Here is a 16,892-nt window from a genome sequence, read left to right on the forward strand (position 1 = left end):
GTAGCCTGGAGAGGGTGGAGAAAAGCAGAAAACAAAAAAACAAAACAAAACAAAGAAGAAACAAACAAAAAAGAACCAAAATGAGAAACCCAATGGCAGAAGCAAGTATGATATGAAAATATGTGGACAGATGAGCAGCAGAGAGGTGCCACAAAGAAGAGAGGGGAGAGAGAATGGGAGGGGGAGGCAGTGCAGGGCGAGGTCCCGGGGGCTCGGTGAGGGGCTGCAGTGGAGCCCAGCCTGGCTGGGACCCTGCTCTGGGACCCATGGACCGTGCTGAGGACGACGGCGGAAGAGCCAGAAGAGGTGCCAGGGCTGGTGGGGGGGAATGGGCCGCCTGCCTGGCTCCCTGGGTACTTGCAGCCCCTCTGGCTGTGGGCTGCGCTGCTTTATTCTGTGGCTCTCAGGGAGGACAAGCCTGGGGCCCCTCCTGGAAGCTGAAACCCAGGGCAGCGTGCTGGGGAGGTGGGCAGGCTGGCAGGAGGTGGGCTCCATGACCTACGTCCCAGACCAGCTAGCTCTCCTGCACACAGGCCCGTCTTCCTTTGAGGCTACTTGACTGCGAACCTCTTGTGCCAAGATGAAGTCAGCAGCGCTGGGCATTGGGAGGAGGGGCCCGGGGTAGGCTGGCAGGTCCCAGGCCCCCGCTGCCCCTTCCTGGCCTGCCGCTCCCCCACTAGCCCCCCGCCCCTGGCCCCTGGCCGCAGCTCACCTGCTGCGGTGCTCTCGTTGCCCACAGGGGTGCTAGAGCAGCTCCGGTCCATGGTGGACGACCCTGAGGACACAGCTCCCGGGCTGCAGCCGGTGTAATCCATGTACTCGTCTGTCTCTGTGTCCATCAGGCTCGGGGGGCCCTGAAAGAAAGTGGGGGGCCCTGAGGAAGCTGGGCTGGGGGCCGTGCTGCCCACAGGGGGCAAAATGTCACTTTGGGCAGCACGGACTACCACCTGGAAGCAAGAGTGGGACATGAGTGATGCCGTCTCGCCACCCTGTGTTGGGAATGGGTGGCCTGCCTGGGCCAGGCTCTCACCTGGGAGGGGGGCACACGATCAAAGTTCTTTCCCAGCATCCTCCGCATGTGCTTCCGGGCGTGGGAGGTCATCTGGTGCTTGAGGAGGAAGGAGAACTGGCAGCCTTCCCGAATGCAGTGGAAGTGGCTATTCACCTGGTTGTACTTGCAGCCTGTGGACACAGCCCACCTGGCCATGAGCCTCCCCCAGCGGCCAAAGCTCAGGGCACTTACTGCGTGTCGGGCACAGTTCTGGGCACAGGGAAGTGTGGCCAACACGGCAGATGACAACTAGGGAAAGGGCACTTCTCCCTTGGTGGCATCCCTATGAGGAGGGCTTTACCCCACTCTACCTGACCCCCAGGAAGACCCAGGCCACCTGGCTGCCCAAAGCCTGGGTCTCCCCTGTGGCTTAGCAGAGGCATGTGACAATGGCAGGCTGGTCCCCATCCCCTGCCTTGAATACTGAGAGGTCCGTGGGGTGCAGGGCAAGGAACCCTAATGACCTGTCCATTAGGTCAGCCAACTCCCAGCAAGCCACCTGTCCCCATATCTCCTCTGGGGAGCCTGGTGCCGCCAGCCCCCAGACCTTGTTTAGATGGCTGCAGGCTGGCTGGCCCTCTGCCCTACCCCCTCCCACCTCTGCTTTGCTCTGGGCTGAGAACAAACAGAATAGGAGGGATTGAAACAGTATCAGCAAAGGGCAGGTGAAGGCCTGTCTGTTGCCATGGCACCTGAGCTGGCCAGGTGTCTTATATCATCCCCCAGCTTTGTTTGGCCCCAGCTACCACCAAAAACACCCAAAGTTGAGTAAATAACAGCAACTACAGAATACCCTGACATCTGTAAACTGAGCCCAGGAACAGCATAGGCCACCATGTGTTGACATCTGTTGCCATGATAACCATCCCTCTCCCAGGGCATGAATTCTTTTTGAATTAATACTTGAAGGAAGGGTTTGTTTCCTTTCTTTCCTGGCAGTTGACTTTGAGTATCTCACCCTTCCTATGGAAGGGCCAGTCTGCAGCAGGCAGTGGCCTCTGCTCCTCCAAGACCCTGCTGCCATGACCACCTGAGTCACAACAGGACTTGCCTACAGCGCAGGCGTCTCTGCCCAGCCTGCCTGGCTCCCGCCTGCCCTCTGGTCTCTGGCCCCTTCTTGGGCAGATTCCTGCCCCATATCTACCCACCTGTGAACATGAGGCTTCATCCTGAGGCAGGAGGCTGGGATCTGCCCTCTGCCTGCTTGTCCTGGAGCCCTCCTTCCCCAGAGGCATCCCCAGGGCAAGCTCAGGGAGACTCTTTTATGGGGCTGGGGTGGGGGTAACTTCCCTGCTGGGGGCCCAGAGTTAACTTTGAGGCATCTGTTGCCAAGCTTGGGGCCATTTTTGGCCTCCTCTTCCCAGTCCCATGGCCACCTCCTTCTAGGTCACCCCAAGTCACAGATGCTCTGGGCTGAGTCCACAATGTACCTGCTTGTCCCACCAGGTCCCCAGCACTGAACACAGTGCTGGCCACAGTAGTTGCCACCGCCACCACCCCCACGACCTCCTGCAATAGCACAGAGACTGGCACATGGCTGTTCCTCAGTAAATGTCTGCTGAATGAATGGACGAACAAATGAACCAACCACGGTCCACTGGGGACAAAACCCTGTGGTTAGAGCCATGGAAGGAGATCCCAGGACCAGGAACTTCGGGAGCTCCTAACATTTAACGGAAAGTCCACTTGAAAAGAAAAGGGAAAAGAACCAAGTCTTGGCCCAGACACCCCGACGAGGCCCCAGGTGTTTGCACCAAGGTGGGTGCCATGCTCCAAACCACCCACACTCCTACTCGTGGGCTCTTGGGTTTTGTGTTTTCCTCGTTTGACAATGCCTGGCCTGTGATATCTGTGACATTTTTAACAAAACATGGAGCCTGATGTGCGGGGGCAGGAGATACGTGCCAGGAGAAGTGACCCAGGCCCGCGCCTCAGGGACCAGAGCCACAGCCCCGCCACCTGCTACAAGGCCCTGTCCCCGACGCTGGCCTGCAGTACCTAGCCGGCCGCACTCCTCACGCTTGGTGAAGTACTTGAACCCATTGGCTGCCCGCCGCTCGGCTTTCTCATGCTTCTTTATGTGCCACGGCAGCTTGGTGGTGATGTTGGTCACAAAGTAGCAGCCGGTCCGGAGACAGTGGTAGTGCCCGCGCATCCGGAACTCGCAGTGCTGCAGGGAGGAACAGAAGGTCAGGACGAGGCAGGTGACTTCCGTGACCTCCCACCTACCCCAAGCCTCTGGGCTCTGGCAGGCCCCTTGCATATATGTTCTTCCATGCTCAGAACCAGAAAACAAATTAGGTAAAGACCATTCACATGTAAAAAGGCAGTATGCCCCTTTTGTCATTTGACTGAAACATCCTATCTGGAATTATTGCCATCTCTCTCTAGTCCCACACCCAGAGCAGACATCATTAATCCATCCTAGCACTCTTCTATAAGCCAAAACCTAGGCAGACATCACTAATCTATCCCACACTCTTCTCTGTACCTAGATCTAGGCTCAGACTCCTTCTCAAGGCACTCACCGTAAAGGGGTTAGGCCTTTATGGTGAATCTGACCTACGCTTCCTGTCTGGGACATGGACAGTTCACTTAATCTGTCCAATGGGCCTATTTTAAAATTTAGGCCTCTGGGGAAAGGGAGCATACTAGTTCCAGGAGGCAGAATGATGCCAAGGGCACAGTGGCTGCCCAGCATATAGTCATCACTGAGGGTTAGGATGAAATGACAGACTTCACCAACCGTTAAGCACCAATCTGAATCCCTGCCCAGGGGCCTCCAGGGCCCAGGGGCAGACAGTGTCCTTTCCAGAATCTGGAGGAGGCCAATTCAAAAAGGGTGTGAGAAACGGACTTTCTGCCAGGAAGAGCTGGTCCTGGGTCCTGTACCTCCCTGCTCTCTGCACCTCCCTGCCCCCACGCCTGCCCCATACTGACCTGGTTAGGACAGAGACACTGCAGGGAGTAGTAAGCAAACTGGTCTCGCACGTTCACCAGGTTGTTGTTGGGGTTGATATGGTCCAGGCAGTGAGACTCGGCCTTGCCAGAGGTTTTGCAGACGTACTTGCAGTTCCCAAAGAGACAGTGGAAGTGGAACTTGTTGGCATACTTGCAGTCCGTCGCGAGGCAAGGATCGCTGGAATGAAACCACAGCCCACAAAGTCATTGGCATTCCTGGTGCCCTCCCCGCCAATGTCCTGACATTTGCTCATGTTGGGGTTGTACTCCCCAGTCCCTGGTGATGCAATCAAGCAGAATGGCCCCTGAGTTGCCCTCCTGCTCAACAGGATGATTCAGCCTAAGGAGACTACAGATCCCAGCATGCTTTGCTGCCTTCTTTTTGGAACTCTGATGGTACAGAAGGGATTACAGTATGCAGGCTGCCCAGAGCATTGCATGCTGGGACACGTAGTTTCCATGGCCACACCCCAGGATTATAGATAAGGATGGCTGCAATAACTTCTGGGATATGAAAATGAGGGATGGTGCTGCCAGCCCTGGCAGGATGCCAGGGACAGCCTGGCTGGCATGGCACGGGCACCGCCCTGGATGTGGCTGACTGACAGGGTGTAGATGAGTGGGCAGCCCTACCAGGAAGCTTTGCTACCATGGGACCTTGGCCAGTGGGAATGTGTGCCTTGTGTCAGGTCTTGCTGAGGCTCACAACTGCTGGTGCTCCCAGGGTCAGCTCGTGGCTTGGGGCGCCCACCCACTCAGAGAACCTCACAAGCCAGCTGAGTGGTGGAGCTGGTGGGGGAGGGAGGAATGCTGGGCTGAGCCACTGTGGCTGGCCGGCCTCTGCCCCAGAGCCCTGCCTGCCAGGCTGCAGACAGGTATGGGGGATGCTGCACTCCAGCCTTCTACCCTGTCTGGCAACACAGCTGCCCCCCCCACATCGAACCCGGGGTGGGAACTCTGACCAAGTCTGGGAAACTAAGAGGGCTGCCATTTTGGGAAGATGAATGGAGGAAGGGAAGCTGGGGAGGGATGGAGAGGAGCGCAGGTCCCTTCCATGCTGTGGGCGCAGCCCCGGGTGCTCAGAGAGGGAGGACAGCTGCCACTCAGGTGGTGTATGTTCACATCCAATTTATTACTTTTATTGAGAACAGGAAGCCGCACACATAACGATACAGAGTCACCGTTCTCGCCGCACGTAGCCACCACCATCCAGTGAGGAAGGTCCCTTCCACCCCTGAGAGCTCAGAGCCCTGTGCAGGTGGGTGTGGGCCTGGAGGGGGCCTAGCCCCCTCACCCCCAAACCATGACTTTGCTTGCCCTGCAGAGACTCAGCCATGGGTGTGAGCCACAGAAGAGACCAACCAGGAAGCCTGGAGGGAGATGCAGCCTTCCTCGCCGCATGAGGACCAGCACTCCCAGCTCACCTAGATCGATCCTTGCAGCATCACCACTGGCCCCATGGAACAGTGGCCACTACCACCACCATCTCCCCTGACCCTGGCCGCCTGCTCCAGGAACAGGCAGTGAGGTCACAGCAGCAGCATCTTTGGCTAGAAGGACATCGCCTGAGGACCGTGTCCCAGAGAGGCTGAGGAGCAGGGCCTCCTCAGCTGCCCTCGCTAGCACCTACTCCCGAGACATGCGGGGGACACAGGACTCCCGGCTCATCGAGGGACTCACTTCTCCTGGAACTGGAGGAATCCGGGTTTGACCTGGGGCTTGGCGTTTTCTAGAGAAGTCGTTGCCAAGGGTGAAGTGGGCAGGTGAGGCACTGACGCTGGAATCTGAGGCATCTGGGGTATGGTGGAAGCCAGCTGCTTCCAGGCGAGCAGGGTTGGGGTGGAGGGCACAGCGGCCGGGCTGGGAGTGGGCCCCTCCAGAGAGGAAACCGTGGCCGTGGTGACGGCAGGCGCAGGAGGGGACGAGGGGGCCAAGGAGGGTTTGGTCTCAGCAGCCGAGACTGGGAAGGAAGCCTCTGCGTTTCCTTTCACTGCCCCTCCCTCCGTCCGGAAGTGGAAGCTGCAAGAGGCAGAAGAGGGTGTCTCAGGTGGAGAATGGAAAGGGCTCTGGGCAGGTCAACCCTTCCCTACGGGGCTCTCCTGGGGGTGGTGGGCCCTGTCTGCCTGCCTCAGAAGCCTAGGGGCCCAGTGTCCCCATCTTGTCCCCAGTGTTAGGCATGGTCCCTCCAGGAGGGAAGGAATGAGAGCAAGTTGTGTCCTCCAGTCCTGAATGTGGACTCCTGGCTCAGCCCTCACTACACCTTCCTACCTGTGACCTGTCTGATGTGTCTGTCCCTAGCTCCTCCCTACTCAGAGGGCATTCGGGGACATGAAGCCTGTCCTTTCAGAACCTGCTCTGAAATTTAAAGGTGGGTCTCAGTATTCAGAGTCGGCTCTTTTGCAGACTAGCAGTGGGGGCTGCCTCACAATGAGAAAAGCCTGGTCTGGGACATAGGGAGCAGTGAAGATCTGATTTAAATGTTTGCAAGTTCTGGGTTCAATTCGAATAGGTGGCTGGGCTTGCCACTCTTCAGCCCAACGGGTTTTACAAATTAATTTCATTATTTTTAGATCAAAGAAAATCTACAAATGCAGTTATTTTGGCTGGGAAAGGCCTTCACCGAGGGTCCCTTCCTGGGTCAGAGTTAGGTCTCTTCAGCCGGCTCAGCAGGGAGCGACTGATGGCTGCACTGAGCCTGGGTGAGCTCAGAAGACCCGGCTGGGGGCTAAGCAGATGGAATGAAGGGGGAAGCCTGCCTTTTTTCGGGCAGCACCTTCTGAAAAGAAGCCAACTCAACTTCTGCGGTCTAGCGGGAACGGCATAGGGGTTTGCATGGAAGGCTGTGAGAGGCCTGTGCAGCGTCCAGCCCCACTCAGCCTAGAGCCAGGCTGGGATAAATGGGGCTGGGTTTCAGTGGGTCCCCTCTAGGGACCCCAACTCACTTGGCATGCTTGATGGCCCCGTCCAGGGTGCTGAAAAGCGCGCCACACTCTTCCACCACGCAGTGGAAGTGGGCTTTGTGAAGGAAGTCACACTGAGCGTCGCAGAAGTCCTTGGTACCAAACCTGACCAGAGGAACCGGCTGGTTAGAGGAGCCGCTGGGGGGCTGGGCGCCGGCCACCAGGTCAGGTGGGCATGGCCCCTCCCTCCCCTTTGATTTCCCAGCAAGCCCCTCACCTGCGAAGGTACAGCTTCCAGGGCTCTGACAGTTTCTCTTGAGCCAGTGCCTTCACCTTGCCCAGGAAGGGCGAGGATTCCACGGTGGGGCTCCCTTCCGCTTCCGTCTTGATGTTCAACAGGCTGCCGAGGTTGGGGTTGCCCTGAGACATCTGCGAGGAGGACACGGGCCGTGCTTGGGGCTGGAGGACCTCAGGACACAGGCCTGGCTGCCCTGGGAGCAGCAGCAGCTCTGGGCCACTCACAACCGACCGGAGCACGGCAGTGCTGGCAGCAGGGAGGGAAGCAGGCCTGGCCTCCCGCGGCTCTGACTGTAGAAGAGCCCTCTCTGAATGGACGCAGCCGGGCCTGGCCCCGTGGAGATGCCAGGCCTCCTGCACATATACCCCTTGCTGCTAGGAGCCATCACTCAAGCGGAGGCCGAGACTGGAGGCACACACTCCAGCCCAGCTTGCCCCAGACTTCTCGGCTCCCTGGTTATTTTCCTGCCAGGTTTTCAAAAGAAGTGCAGGAGGAGGAGGGATGGGGGGAACCCCTATGAATTCCTTGAGAACAAGAGAAAGCGCACAAAGGAAGAGCAAGGAGGGAGGGCGGGAAGGGGGCTCATGGGGTGAGATCCAGACAGCTGGATGCTGCTGGGCCAGGAGGGGGAGCAGGGAGGGGAAGCCCACGTAAAGGCCTGAGCAGCCCAGGTGTGGGGCTCTGACAGGAGGGAAGGATGGGGTGCAGAGGGCAGTGACCCAAGAGGGGAAAAGGAGAGCATGAGAGGAAGTAGGCCAGGGAGGGAAGAAAGGGGCAGGGGGCGCATGGGGGAGAGGGTAGTGGGAGGCTCCTTCCCCACCGAGGGCCCTGCCAGGACCCCCACTCTGAGGTCCGGCCCAGACCCAGCTCCCTCCCCAACAGTCACTTGTGTACGGTAACCAAATTAATCTTGCTGTAGTCAAATTTATCATGCGAAGGGGGAAAATATATTTGAGATGATGTATAATTTACAAAGACCCTGCATTATTTAAAATAAATACTGTGGCGCGACCTCTGCGGAAGGCGTCCGAGACCGTTACTCAGCCCAAAAAGTGGACACTGATGCTTTGCTCCCAGCTTGGTGCCCCCTCCCCCACACCTTTTTAAACAAACAAAAAAATACATGAAATAAATAAATAAAATTAATAACTAAGAGCGCAAGAAGTTAGAGGGCTCTGGAAAAGCTTTTGGAGCCCTCCATCTGAAGGGAAAAAAAGGGTGTCAGAGGCTGGAATATATTTCTTCAGCCAGTTCATTAAATTAATTTGTAAGCAGTGGCTCTGAAATTATATCCGATGAAAAATGGCCTCAAAATTTAAATGGTACAAACTCATCTTATTAGAGGCAAAACATTAAAAAACAAACACATCCCCCCACCCCCCAGCACAGCTTTAATTTCTCTGGGTGGGGGAATGGGAGGCGTGTGATGGATGGTTCTTACCTTATTCATAAGCGAGGATAAAAGAGATGAATTTGCCGGGACTGCGTGGCCATTTGATTCATTACTGGAACATACAAACCAAGGGGCTTTAGCTCAGACGTGTACGTAGGACTGAGCCCAGGGCATCAGCCCTCCCCGCCCGGCCCTGGGGCTCCAGCCCGCCTGCTACATCTGCCTGGGCAGGGGGATGACCCCTTGCCAGGAGGGCTTGGCCTCTGGCCCTTGTTGGCGTCTGGCTCTGAGGGTGCTGTACCCTGAGCCTCCTGCAGGGGGGCAGAGCTGGGAGGCCACGGCCTCGCCTCACCTGGGCTCCTTCACAGTCAGGTCTAAACTGCGGTCCTGGGAGGCCTCCTGAGAACTTGGGGCGCCAGCATTCTCACCGGGCTCCTGCTTCACCGGGGCCGGGGGGAACCTAGTGGGGGTGGCTTGCTGCCCATTTCCTACAGGGAAGGGGAGGGAAGATGGTGTTAGAGAGGCTGAGGGCTTCGTATGGGCACAAACCGGGACCCCCAGAAGGGAGGGCAGCGGTCAGGGTGGGCTGGGGCCCCTGGGGAGTCGTGGCTGCTGGTCAGCGATTCTCCCCACTGACGTGATTGCTTGTGACGCTTACCCCTGTGTGGCAATTCTTCAAGTGATAATTATTGCAAAATTATGTCAAAGTCGTCCAGGCTCAGGGCCTCCTGGAGGAGAAGGGCGGGAGTCTGGGGAGGGGGCTGGACCAGGGGTGGGGGCCCTTCATTTTCTCCACCGACTGTCACAGTCAATTTGTGGGGCTGCCGCTTAGGCTTTTATTAAAGACTCTGTTAACGCTGAGGGAAAGTGGCAGATCTAGACTGGGAGCTGTGCCCCCGCCGCAGGTCCCCATCCCACTGTTGCCGGGGCGACGGCCCTGCCTTCCACTGAGCATGCCCAGGAGGGGCATCTGCTGGGTCAGGGCTATGGAAGCTGACAGCCAATCAGAGTGGTTCAAACTATGTGACCCCTCCCGTCAAGCTGTCCAGGGCACGGATATGAGGCCCACCCTGGCCAGCAGGGCTGGACCAGGACGGGTGGGAGCTGTTGGGGTGTGGGCGTGGGGGAAAAGGCTGAGGTGGGTGGGCAGAGGATTCAGGAGGACAGCAGAGTAGGGGCAAAAGAAGTTGTTGACAGGAACAGGAACAGGTCCACTGAGCCTTGCCCCACAGACCCCAAGTGGCTGAAATGTTCATCTGCCCCCAGGCGCTGCAGCTGACAGAGAGCTGCTTCACAGACAGCAAGTGGCATTTTATTAAAAAATAAAGGAAAACGAGCCCCCTTCCTCTTTGCTTGACTTTTCTTTTGGGGGAAGACTTTCCAAATGGAAAGAAAGTACTTGAGAGTGTGGCCACTGAGCCCAGTGCGGTCCCCGTCCCGGGGGCTCCACCCTAGCTCGCAGTCACCTGGCCAGAGGGGCGTGGCCCTGGGTAGTCCCGCTGGCCCTCCCAGGAGAGGAAGGTGGGTCACTCCAAGCTGCAGCGGACAGGAGCATCCCACTGGGGCCATAGGAGTTTTCAGAACTCAGAGTGTCCACGTTCTGGCAGCTCCCCAGTCACTTGCCCAAGGTTCCCAGGGAAACAGGGCCCAGCCCCCCTGCCAAGCACTGATGGCCCTCTGGGCAGTCTGGGTCACAGGGACCCCCAATCTTGGCTGGTCTCGAGACAGTCTTGCAGGGAAGCAGGGTGCATGGGCTCGGGAGCCAGACTGCTGAGGTCCGAGTCTCAACTTCACCACCTTCTAGCTACGTGCCTGGAAACAGACTATGCCCACACTGTTCCATCAGCTCCACAAGGCGTGACTTTTGTCTGTCTTCTTCCCTGCCACGTCCCCAGCATCGGCTCAGAGCCTGACCCTCAGCAAGCACCAGTGGTTGTTGAATGAATGAATGAATGAATGAAGTGAGCCCTGAGCCGACTCTTCTCAAGGATTCGACTAGCGCTAATTATCCAGAGGTGGGGAGACCGAGGGAGAGGAGCGAGATCAACAGAAAAGTTAAATGCCAGAGAAAAAGAATAGGAAAAATTTTAGAAGGGCCGAAAACTTGAGAGAAAGGAGGATCGCTCCTCACGGTGGGCCAACGGGAGGACAGAGATGTGACTGGCTCCACGGCTGCCACTTGGCAGCCACTAGTGTGAGTAAAATTAAATAAATTCCGATTGAATCCAGTTCCGTGGTCACACTAGCCAATTTCAAGCACTCACCAGCCACATGTGACAGCACAGAACAGAATATTTCTGTTGTTGCAGAAAGTTCTACTGGACAGGAATGGCTGGGAGGAAGAGCCTGGGAAGGGCATCCCTGGACTTGAAGGGCTGTCCAGGCACGAATCTCCTTGAGTGTCCCTGAATGCAGCCACCCACCACTGGACTCACGTCCCTTCCAGGTCACCTGGAGGAGGCCTTAGGGGAAACTGGGGCTCTTGGCCTGCTCCCAGCAGGGGCTGGACTTGTGATGTGGCAGGATGAGAAGACTGGGGTGGGGGGCAGCTCGCAGTTGCCCTGGGACGCACAGGCACCCCCTGAGGCCAGGACTATCGCTCTCACTTCACAGATGAGAAGAGAGAAGCAAGAGCTGCCTGGGGTGGGCAGGTCAGAATGAGGAGCCCCAAACAGGAAATAAGCAGGGTGGAGGCAGAGACAAGGCAAAGAAGGGGGCCTGCGGGGCAAGGGACTTGGGTGCAGGGAGTAGAGAGATGCCTCCGCCAAACACCCCCCCACTCTGCTCCGCAACCTGAGGCCAGGGAGCTCCCGGGGTCTGTAAGGTGCTTGCTTCCTGGGCAGGGCCCAGCCTGCTCACCTGGATCAAAGGTGGCAGAGGGCTTGAGGGCGGCCGCGGCCAGCCTGGCCATCATGGGCGAGATGAGGCCCTTGCTCGCAGAGATCCTTTCCATGATGGAGGCAGGGGGCACTGGGACAGAGGTGGCAGCCGCGGAGGCGGGGTCACCAGCTCCAGAGGCAGCCAGAGCAGGCGTATCAGGGGTTGCTGAGGCTGCTGCCCCAGACGACATGGCACCCATGAGGCCAGGGGCACCCACAGGCAGGGAGGCGCTGCCGCGGCCCGGAAGGATGGGGAAGTAGGGCGCAGTGGTAGGCAGGCCTGAGTTGGAGAGGGCCAGCGCCAGGGGGATGGAGCCAGGCAGGCCCTGGGACAGCAGCCCGGAGATCTTGCTGTTGGGAGGCTTGGCGGAGCTGGGCACGGCCTCGGCAGTGGCGGTGGCCGTGGCCAGAGAGGCGGAGGACTGCTGGCTGGTGGGGGAGGCGCTGAGGCTGGAGTTCTTGCTGCTCAGGGCAGAGAAGTCCACCAGGTCGTCGTTGCTGGACTCCTCGTGCTCCGTGTCCTTGGCGCCCAGCAGCGAGGGCGGCAGCCCCAGCACGCCCGAGGAGCGGATGTGCCGGCGCTCATGCTTGCGCTTGTGCGAGGTCATCTGGCTGGTGGAGGTGAAGGTGAAGCCGCAGCCGGCGCGGATGCAGTGGAAGTGGTTGGTGGCCTTGCTGTACACGCAGCCCTCGTACTTGCACTCCTCGTACTTGTAGAACTTCTTGAAGCCGTCCTTGGCATAGGCGTCGTCCTTGATGTGATAGCTCTTGTGCTTCTCGATGTCACACTTGTTCTTGAAGGTGAATGTGCAGCCAGGACGCCTGGATGGGACACCGGGCGCTTGTCATGGGGCCTCCTGGGGCCAAGAGGACGCCCTGCCCTGCCCCCACCATGACTGCAGGAGGGAGGGCCTCTCATGGGACACCAGGCTGGACACGAAGGCAGAGCCTCTGCACAGCTCTCCACTCCCTTCCTACCCCCTCGAGGAGGCAGGGCCCTGAGCCATCCCTTGGACCTGGTCCCCTGCCTTGCGTCCCTGGCCAGCCTCCCAGGTACCTGCAGTGGAAGTGTGTGGTCTTCTGCCCGTAGAACTGGCAGTCGGCTGTGCCACAGTCCTCAGTGGCCCGGAAGCGCTGGAAGCCGTCGTTAATGAGCTGCGTGTTCTTCTTGTGGAAGTTCTCGTGGGTCATCACGTCCGACGTGCTCGTGTACACCTTGTTACAGCCCACCTGCGGGGGCCAGGACGGCAGTCAGGGGCACTGAGGCCAGGCAGCCCTGCGCCAAGGTCAGAGCGGCTGTTCTGCCGGCTGCCTCTGGGGCTGTGGGGCTTCGGGCCCCTGACCGCCCTGCTCAGGGGAGCTTTTGCACCTGTTAACATCCAGCTGGGGGAACCGAGAAGGTTAACTTAGGAACTGCAATAGAAAACCTCTAAGACCCCTGAGGCCCGGAGGGCCTGGCCCTGCCCTGTGTCCAGGGTCGGATAGTCTTCAGGGACCCCAAACACCTCCCGGCACTCGTGTGGGAACCCAGTCCTATAGGAGGTGGGTTTGGAGTCCCAATCTGTGGCTGTACCTCTAAAGCCCCCACGGGTGGGCAAGGCTCGACCCTGGAGCCTGGTGGTCACCTTTAGCCCAGGCACTCGCTTAGTGGATGTTTCCTGGCACAGGGCCCTCCCCACCCACCCCAGCTGGGCCAAGGCAGGCAACGTTGCCATATTGAGTAAAAACCAGTGGAATCTGAACACTCTTGAAGGCTGGGCCGTGCCAGTGTCTGCACCATCTCAGAGCCCAGAGAGCGAGCCCCCCTCTCCTCCTGGCCCAGGTTGTTTCACGGAGGCCATAACAACCCCCTGACAAATACCGGGGGAGGCGCAGGGACTGCTATTTGCAACCCAAAGTTGCTCCCCTTGGACCTGACACCTTGAAAAAGCCCAGACTCTGCGTGGCATTAAAACAAAGAATTAAACAAAAACCTCCTCAGGAACCATTTGCAATGCTGCTCTTGGTGTTAAAGCCTGAAAAATGTCGGTCTGTATAAACAGCTCACTGAATTTCGCCCACACCAAGTATGGCCATGGGGAAGGCCCCACCCTGGCCCACCAGCCACTGCCCAGGCCTGAGCCCCCAGGACTCTCCACTTGCCTGCCGTCCCTGAGCTGGGATGGGAGACAGGGAGGCTCTTTGTCAGTGAGGGCCCCTGCCCGACAGCCCCGCGCCCGGGGAGGGGGCAGCACCTGCATGCAGTGGTAGTGGGTGCTTTTCCCGTTGAGGTGGCAGCCGTGGTAGTAGACGCTGCAGTCGTCCAGCGGGCTGAAGCGCATGAAGCCGTGCTGCAGGGAGTTGTCGCGTTTCTTGTGCATGTTGTAGTGCCGGATCACGTCCTGCTTGCTCGTGAACCTCTGCCGGGACACGCCAGGTTGGCAGGAGCCCGAGCCCACTGCCAAGCCCAGAGCGCCGGGGCCTGGCGCTGGCCCCAGGGCCCTCAGGTCTCGGTACAAACAAGCCCAGACTGCCCCGAGGCCAGCACACTGGACCTCGGAGGGAACAAATCCCCAAGCTCCAGAACCACAGACCCTCCCCTGCCCTTCCCCCAGACTCCCACTGGCCACGCCCAGGAGCAGAGAGGATGACTGGGACCAGATCTTTGAGATAGAGGCCGTGATGGTGACAACTCATTTCGCCCACTGCTACCTATGGGCTATGCCAGGCTGGGCTCCCGGCAAGACCGAGGGAGCAGTCCCTGGGCACACTGCCTGCACTCCCATCTCATTCGCTAGTCCTGCACTCACCAGCGGGTAGCTTTGAATGTAAGTGACAATCTATCCGAACCTCAATGTTATCATCTATAAAATGGGGCAGTAACACCAACCTCATAAGGACACTGGGAGGGGGCAATTCGATAAGGAACCGAGGCTGTCTGGCACCGCCCTTGGTACATGGTGGGCTCAGCAAACGGGAGCTGGAATTCCTATCACCAGGATGCGGATGGCTCCAGGGCCTACTACGTGCCTTGTGGACAGGCTGGTAGTTTTTCTGGGGTTTCTGCCTGCCCGAGTTAAGTTCAGGTGGCCCAAGCAGAACTGAGCCCCCCGTCCCACTTCTGAGCGGCTCTTCTGCTGCTGCCGCAGGAGCAGGAGCAGGGCGGGCAGGCGGGCGCCCACGGGCATTACCTGGTAGTTGCACTCGGGGTCGAGGCAGTGGTAGTGCTCCCGGTACTGGTAGGCGCAGTGGATGTGGCCGCAGTGCTGACTGCCCGAGAACCTGCAGAGAGGAGGGAGGCTCAGACCCCTCTGGCTGCCAGCCCCAGGGAGGACCCCTCCAGGGGCCTTGGCCTGAGCAGCCGTGGGTCTGTGCCATGCCCCAGAAGTGTGCTGGGCTTCAGGGGGCCCTGGGGCCTGTGTGGGGATGTGGAGGGGCAGACGTGGTCTGCTGCGGTGCAGTGGCAGAGGCCTCAAAGGCCAGGACAAGTGATCGAGCCCGTCAGGAAGCCTAGAGCCATTGAGCTGCGGACCCGTCGCATCTGCCCTTGGAGTGAATGCCAGGTGAGGCACAGAAGCCTGGCACCAAGGTGGGGAGGAAGAGCTGGGGCAAGCGAAAAGTCAGAGCAGAGATGGGGAAGAGACCTGGGATGGGGTGGGATGAGATGAGATGGTGAGGGCAGGCGCAAGGTGGCCCACCTGCCTTAGTGCAGGTGCGGTTCACCTGCCCCCCCACCCAGCGCTGGGTCAGGTGCTGGGGACCCTGGCCGGGCCAGCCCAGGGCTCTGTTGCCCAGAGGTATTAAAGAACTCTCTCTGTCCTGGGCTTTCCTGACACTTGAAACAGTGCAGAGTTATGAATTTTTAAAGCACAGCATCTGTTTGGTTTCCCGTGGCAGGGAGCTCACTCTCCAGCCAGCTCCGCAGCCTGGAGCCCCAGCTGCCTGGTCGCTGCCCACCTCCCAGAAAACCCTGTGCCTTTTCCAGGCCCTGATGCTGCAGGGTGTGGTTCTCACCGCCTTGGGGACCGCCACCCTGGGGAGAGCACACATGACGACTGTGGAGAAGTTGGTAGGCTCAGCCTGCCTGCCCAGCCAGGATGGCTTGAGACTGCGGGAGTGTGAGAGGAAACCCCCTTGTAAGGGGGAGAACCACTTGCAAATAAATATTTAAGCTGAAGCTGCCAAAAGGGCCATCTGCTGAGGCACTAATAATAACGATAATAATAATGAGAGCGGAGCAAAGCTAAAAAGACAGAGAGGGACAGGGAGGCAGACACACAGAGAGGGACGGGAAGGACCTGGAAGATGAGCAGGAAGACAGCGGCCAGGGCACGACCCCTGCCATGTGCTGCCCTATCGGGCACTAGCAGCCAGGGGCCTGATTTGGGGGAATCTGTTGAGGAGAAGGGTTTTTACCGGCCAATCCCGCTGCCTTCAGGATGTAAAGGGGCAGGTACGGAGTCGGGTGGTGAGGGTCAAAGCCTGGCCTGGGGGGAGCACGGAGGCCATCGCCCCTTCTCATCCCGGACAGCTCCACCGCAGCCCGCACCCCCCCCAGGCTCCCTGTGAGCTGTGGGGCGGAACTTGTACTCACCTGCGGCGGGGCCCTGCCATCGGGCCCCTTCAGGTAACCTGTCCTGCCTGGGGTACAAGCTACTAAGGGCTTGTGGCCAGCATCACATCGAGGGGGCGGGGCCTCTGAGATGGGGTGGAGGGCAGTCCCTTGGGGGGACTTGGGGGCAGGAGTCCCCAAGGGGATGGGCAGGCAGCTGGTACCTTGGCACTAGCGGTCAGACGGATGTATGGTCCCACCGTCCCCAGGCATTCCTGATGCCCCCCCAACCTTTTCTCCATGGCAGTCTCCTCCCCAGGGGCCTACCTGGCAATATATTTCTGGTAAATGTTTACATCTTCAGTGACAGCTGGTTTATCTGTGGGCAATCCGTTCCTGGCGAGAGACATACAGGGCACAGCCGATTAGCGGACAGGGGGTGGCCTCATGCCCCAGGAGCGTCTGGGGGGCAGCTCCCTGCCCTGGGGCCCTGGCCCTTCTCTCCCTCACTTTGAGCTATTCTGAGGCACTCAGGGTGTTTAATTAGCTCAACTCCAGCAAGGGCAGAACTGTCTTGAGCTGGCAGGACTAGAGGGCTCCACCTTGGGCACAGGCCTGGCCTAGAGTCCACCTGGGCAGAAGGCCTGGAAGCTGGGGCCTGGGCCCTCTCGTACACTGGAGTCAGGAAGCTGCTGGCTGAGGAGGGGTACCCGGTACCTCTGGGGAAGCCCCCAGGGGAAGGGGTAAAAGCAGCACCAAGCAAGTATGGCTGGGAGGTGGGGAAAGCCTCCCCCACTGCCGGGGAGGGGTGGGTCCCTACATCTGCTCCCAGGACTGAGGCCCCGTCTCCGCCTCCGGGGAAGAGGGTCTCACTCAGCC

The 16,892-nt window shown here is 59.0% G+C and overlaps 1 protein-coding gene across 3 annotated transcripts in view; it reads right to left on the reverse strand.

Moving 5' to 3' along the window:
- CASZ1 (castor zinc finger 1) overlaps positions 1-16,892 on the reverse strand; it is a 148,716-nt gene that overhangs the window by 3,092 nt on the left and 128,732 nt on the right. For all 3 annotated transcript variants that reach the window (XM_033114658.1, XM_033114659.1, XM_033114657.1), the window contains 14 exons: positions 16,341-16,409; positions 14,653-14,743; positions 13,717-13,881; positions 12,540-12,712; positions 11,463-12,304; positions 8,956-9,091; positions 8,652-8,715; positions 7,190-7,341; positions 6,955-7,077; positions 5,693-6,031; positions 3,992-4,190; positions 3,050-3,221; positions 1,031-1,182; positions 713-854 (listed from right to left, as the gene is read on the reverse strand). In XM_033114658.1, the coding sequence (XP_032970549.1) occupies positions 713-854; positions 1,031-1,182; positions 3,050-3,221; positions 3,992-4,190; positions 5,693-6,031; positions 6,955-7,077; positions 7,190-7,341; positions 8,652-8,715; positions 8,956-9,091; positions 11,463-12,304; positions 12,540-12,712; positions 13,717-13,881; positions 14,653-14,743; positions 16,341-16,409 (2,819 nt within the window). The remainder of the gene's footprint in view (positions 1-712; positions 855-1,030; positions 1,183-3,049; positions 3,222-3,991; positions 4,191-5,692; positions 6,032-6,954; positions 7,078-7,189; positions 7,342-8,651; positions 8,716-8,955; positions 9,092-11,462; positions 12,305-12,539; positions 12,713-13,716; positions 13,882-14,652; positions 14,744-16,340; positions 16,410-16,892) is intronic.

The sequence above is a fragment of the Rhinolophus ferrumequinum genome, chromosome 9 (assembly GCF_004115265.2).
Source record: "Rhinolophus ferrumequinum isolate MPI-CBG mRhiFer1 chromosome 9, mRhiFer1_v1.p, whole genome shotgun sequence".
NCBI classification, from domain to species: Eukaryota; Metazoa; Chordata; class Mammalia; order Chiroptera; family Rhinolophidae; genus Rhinolophus; species Rhinolophus ferrumequinum.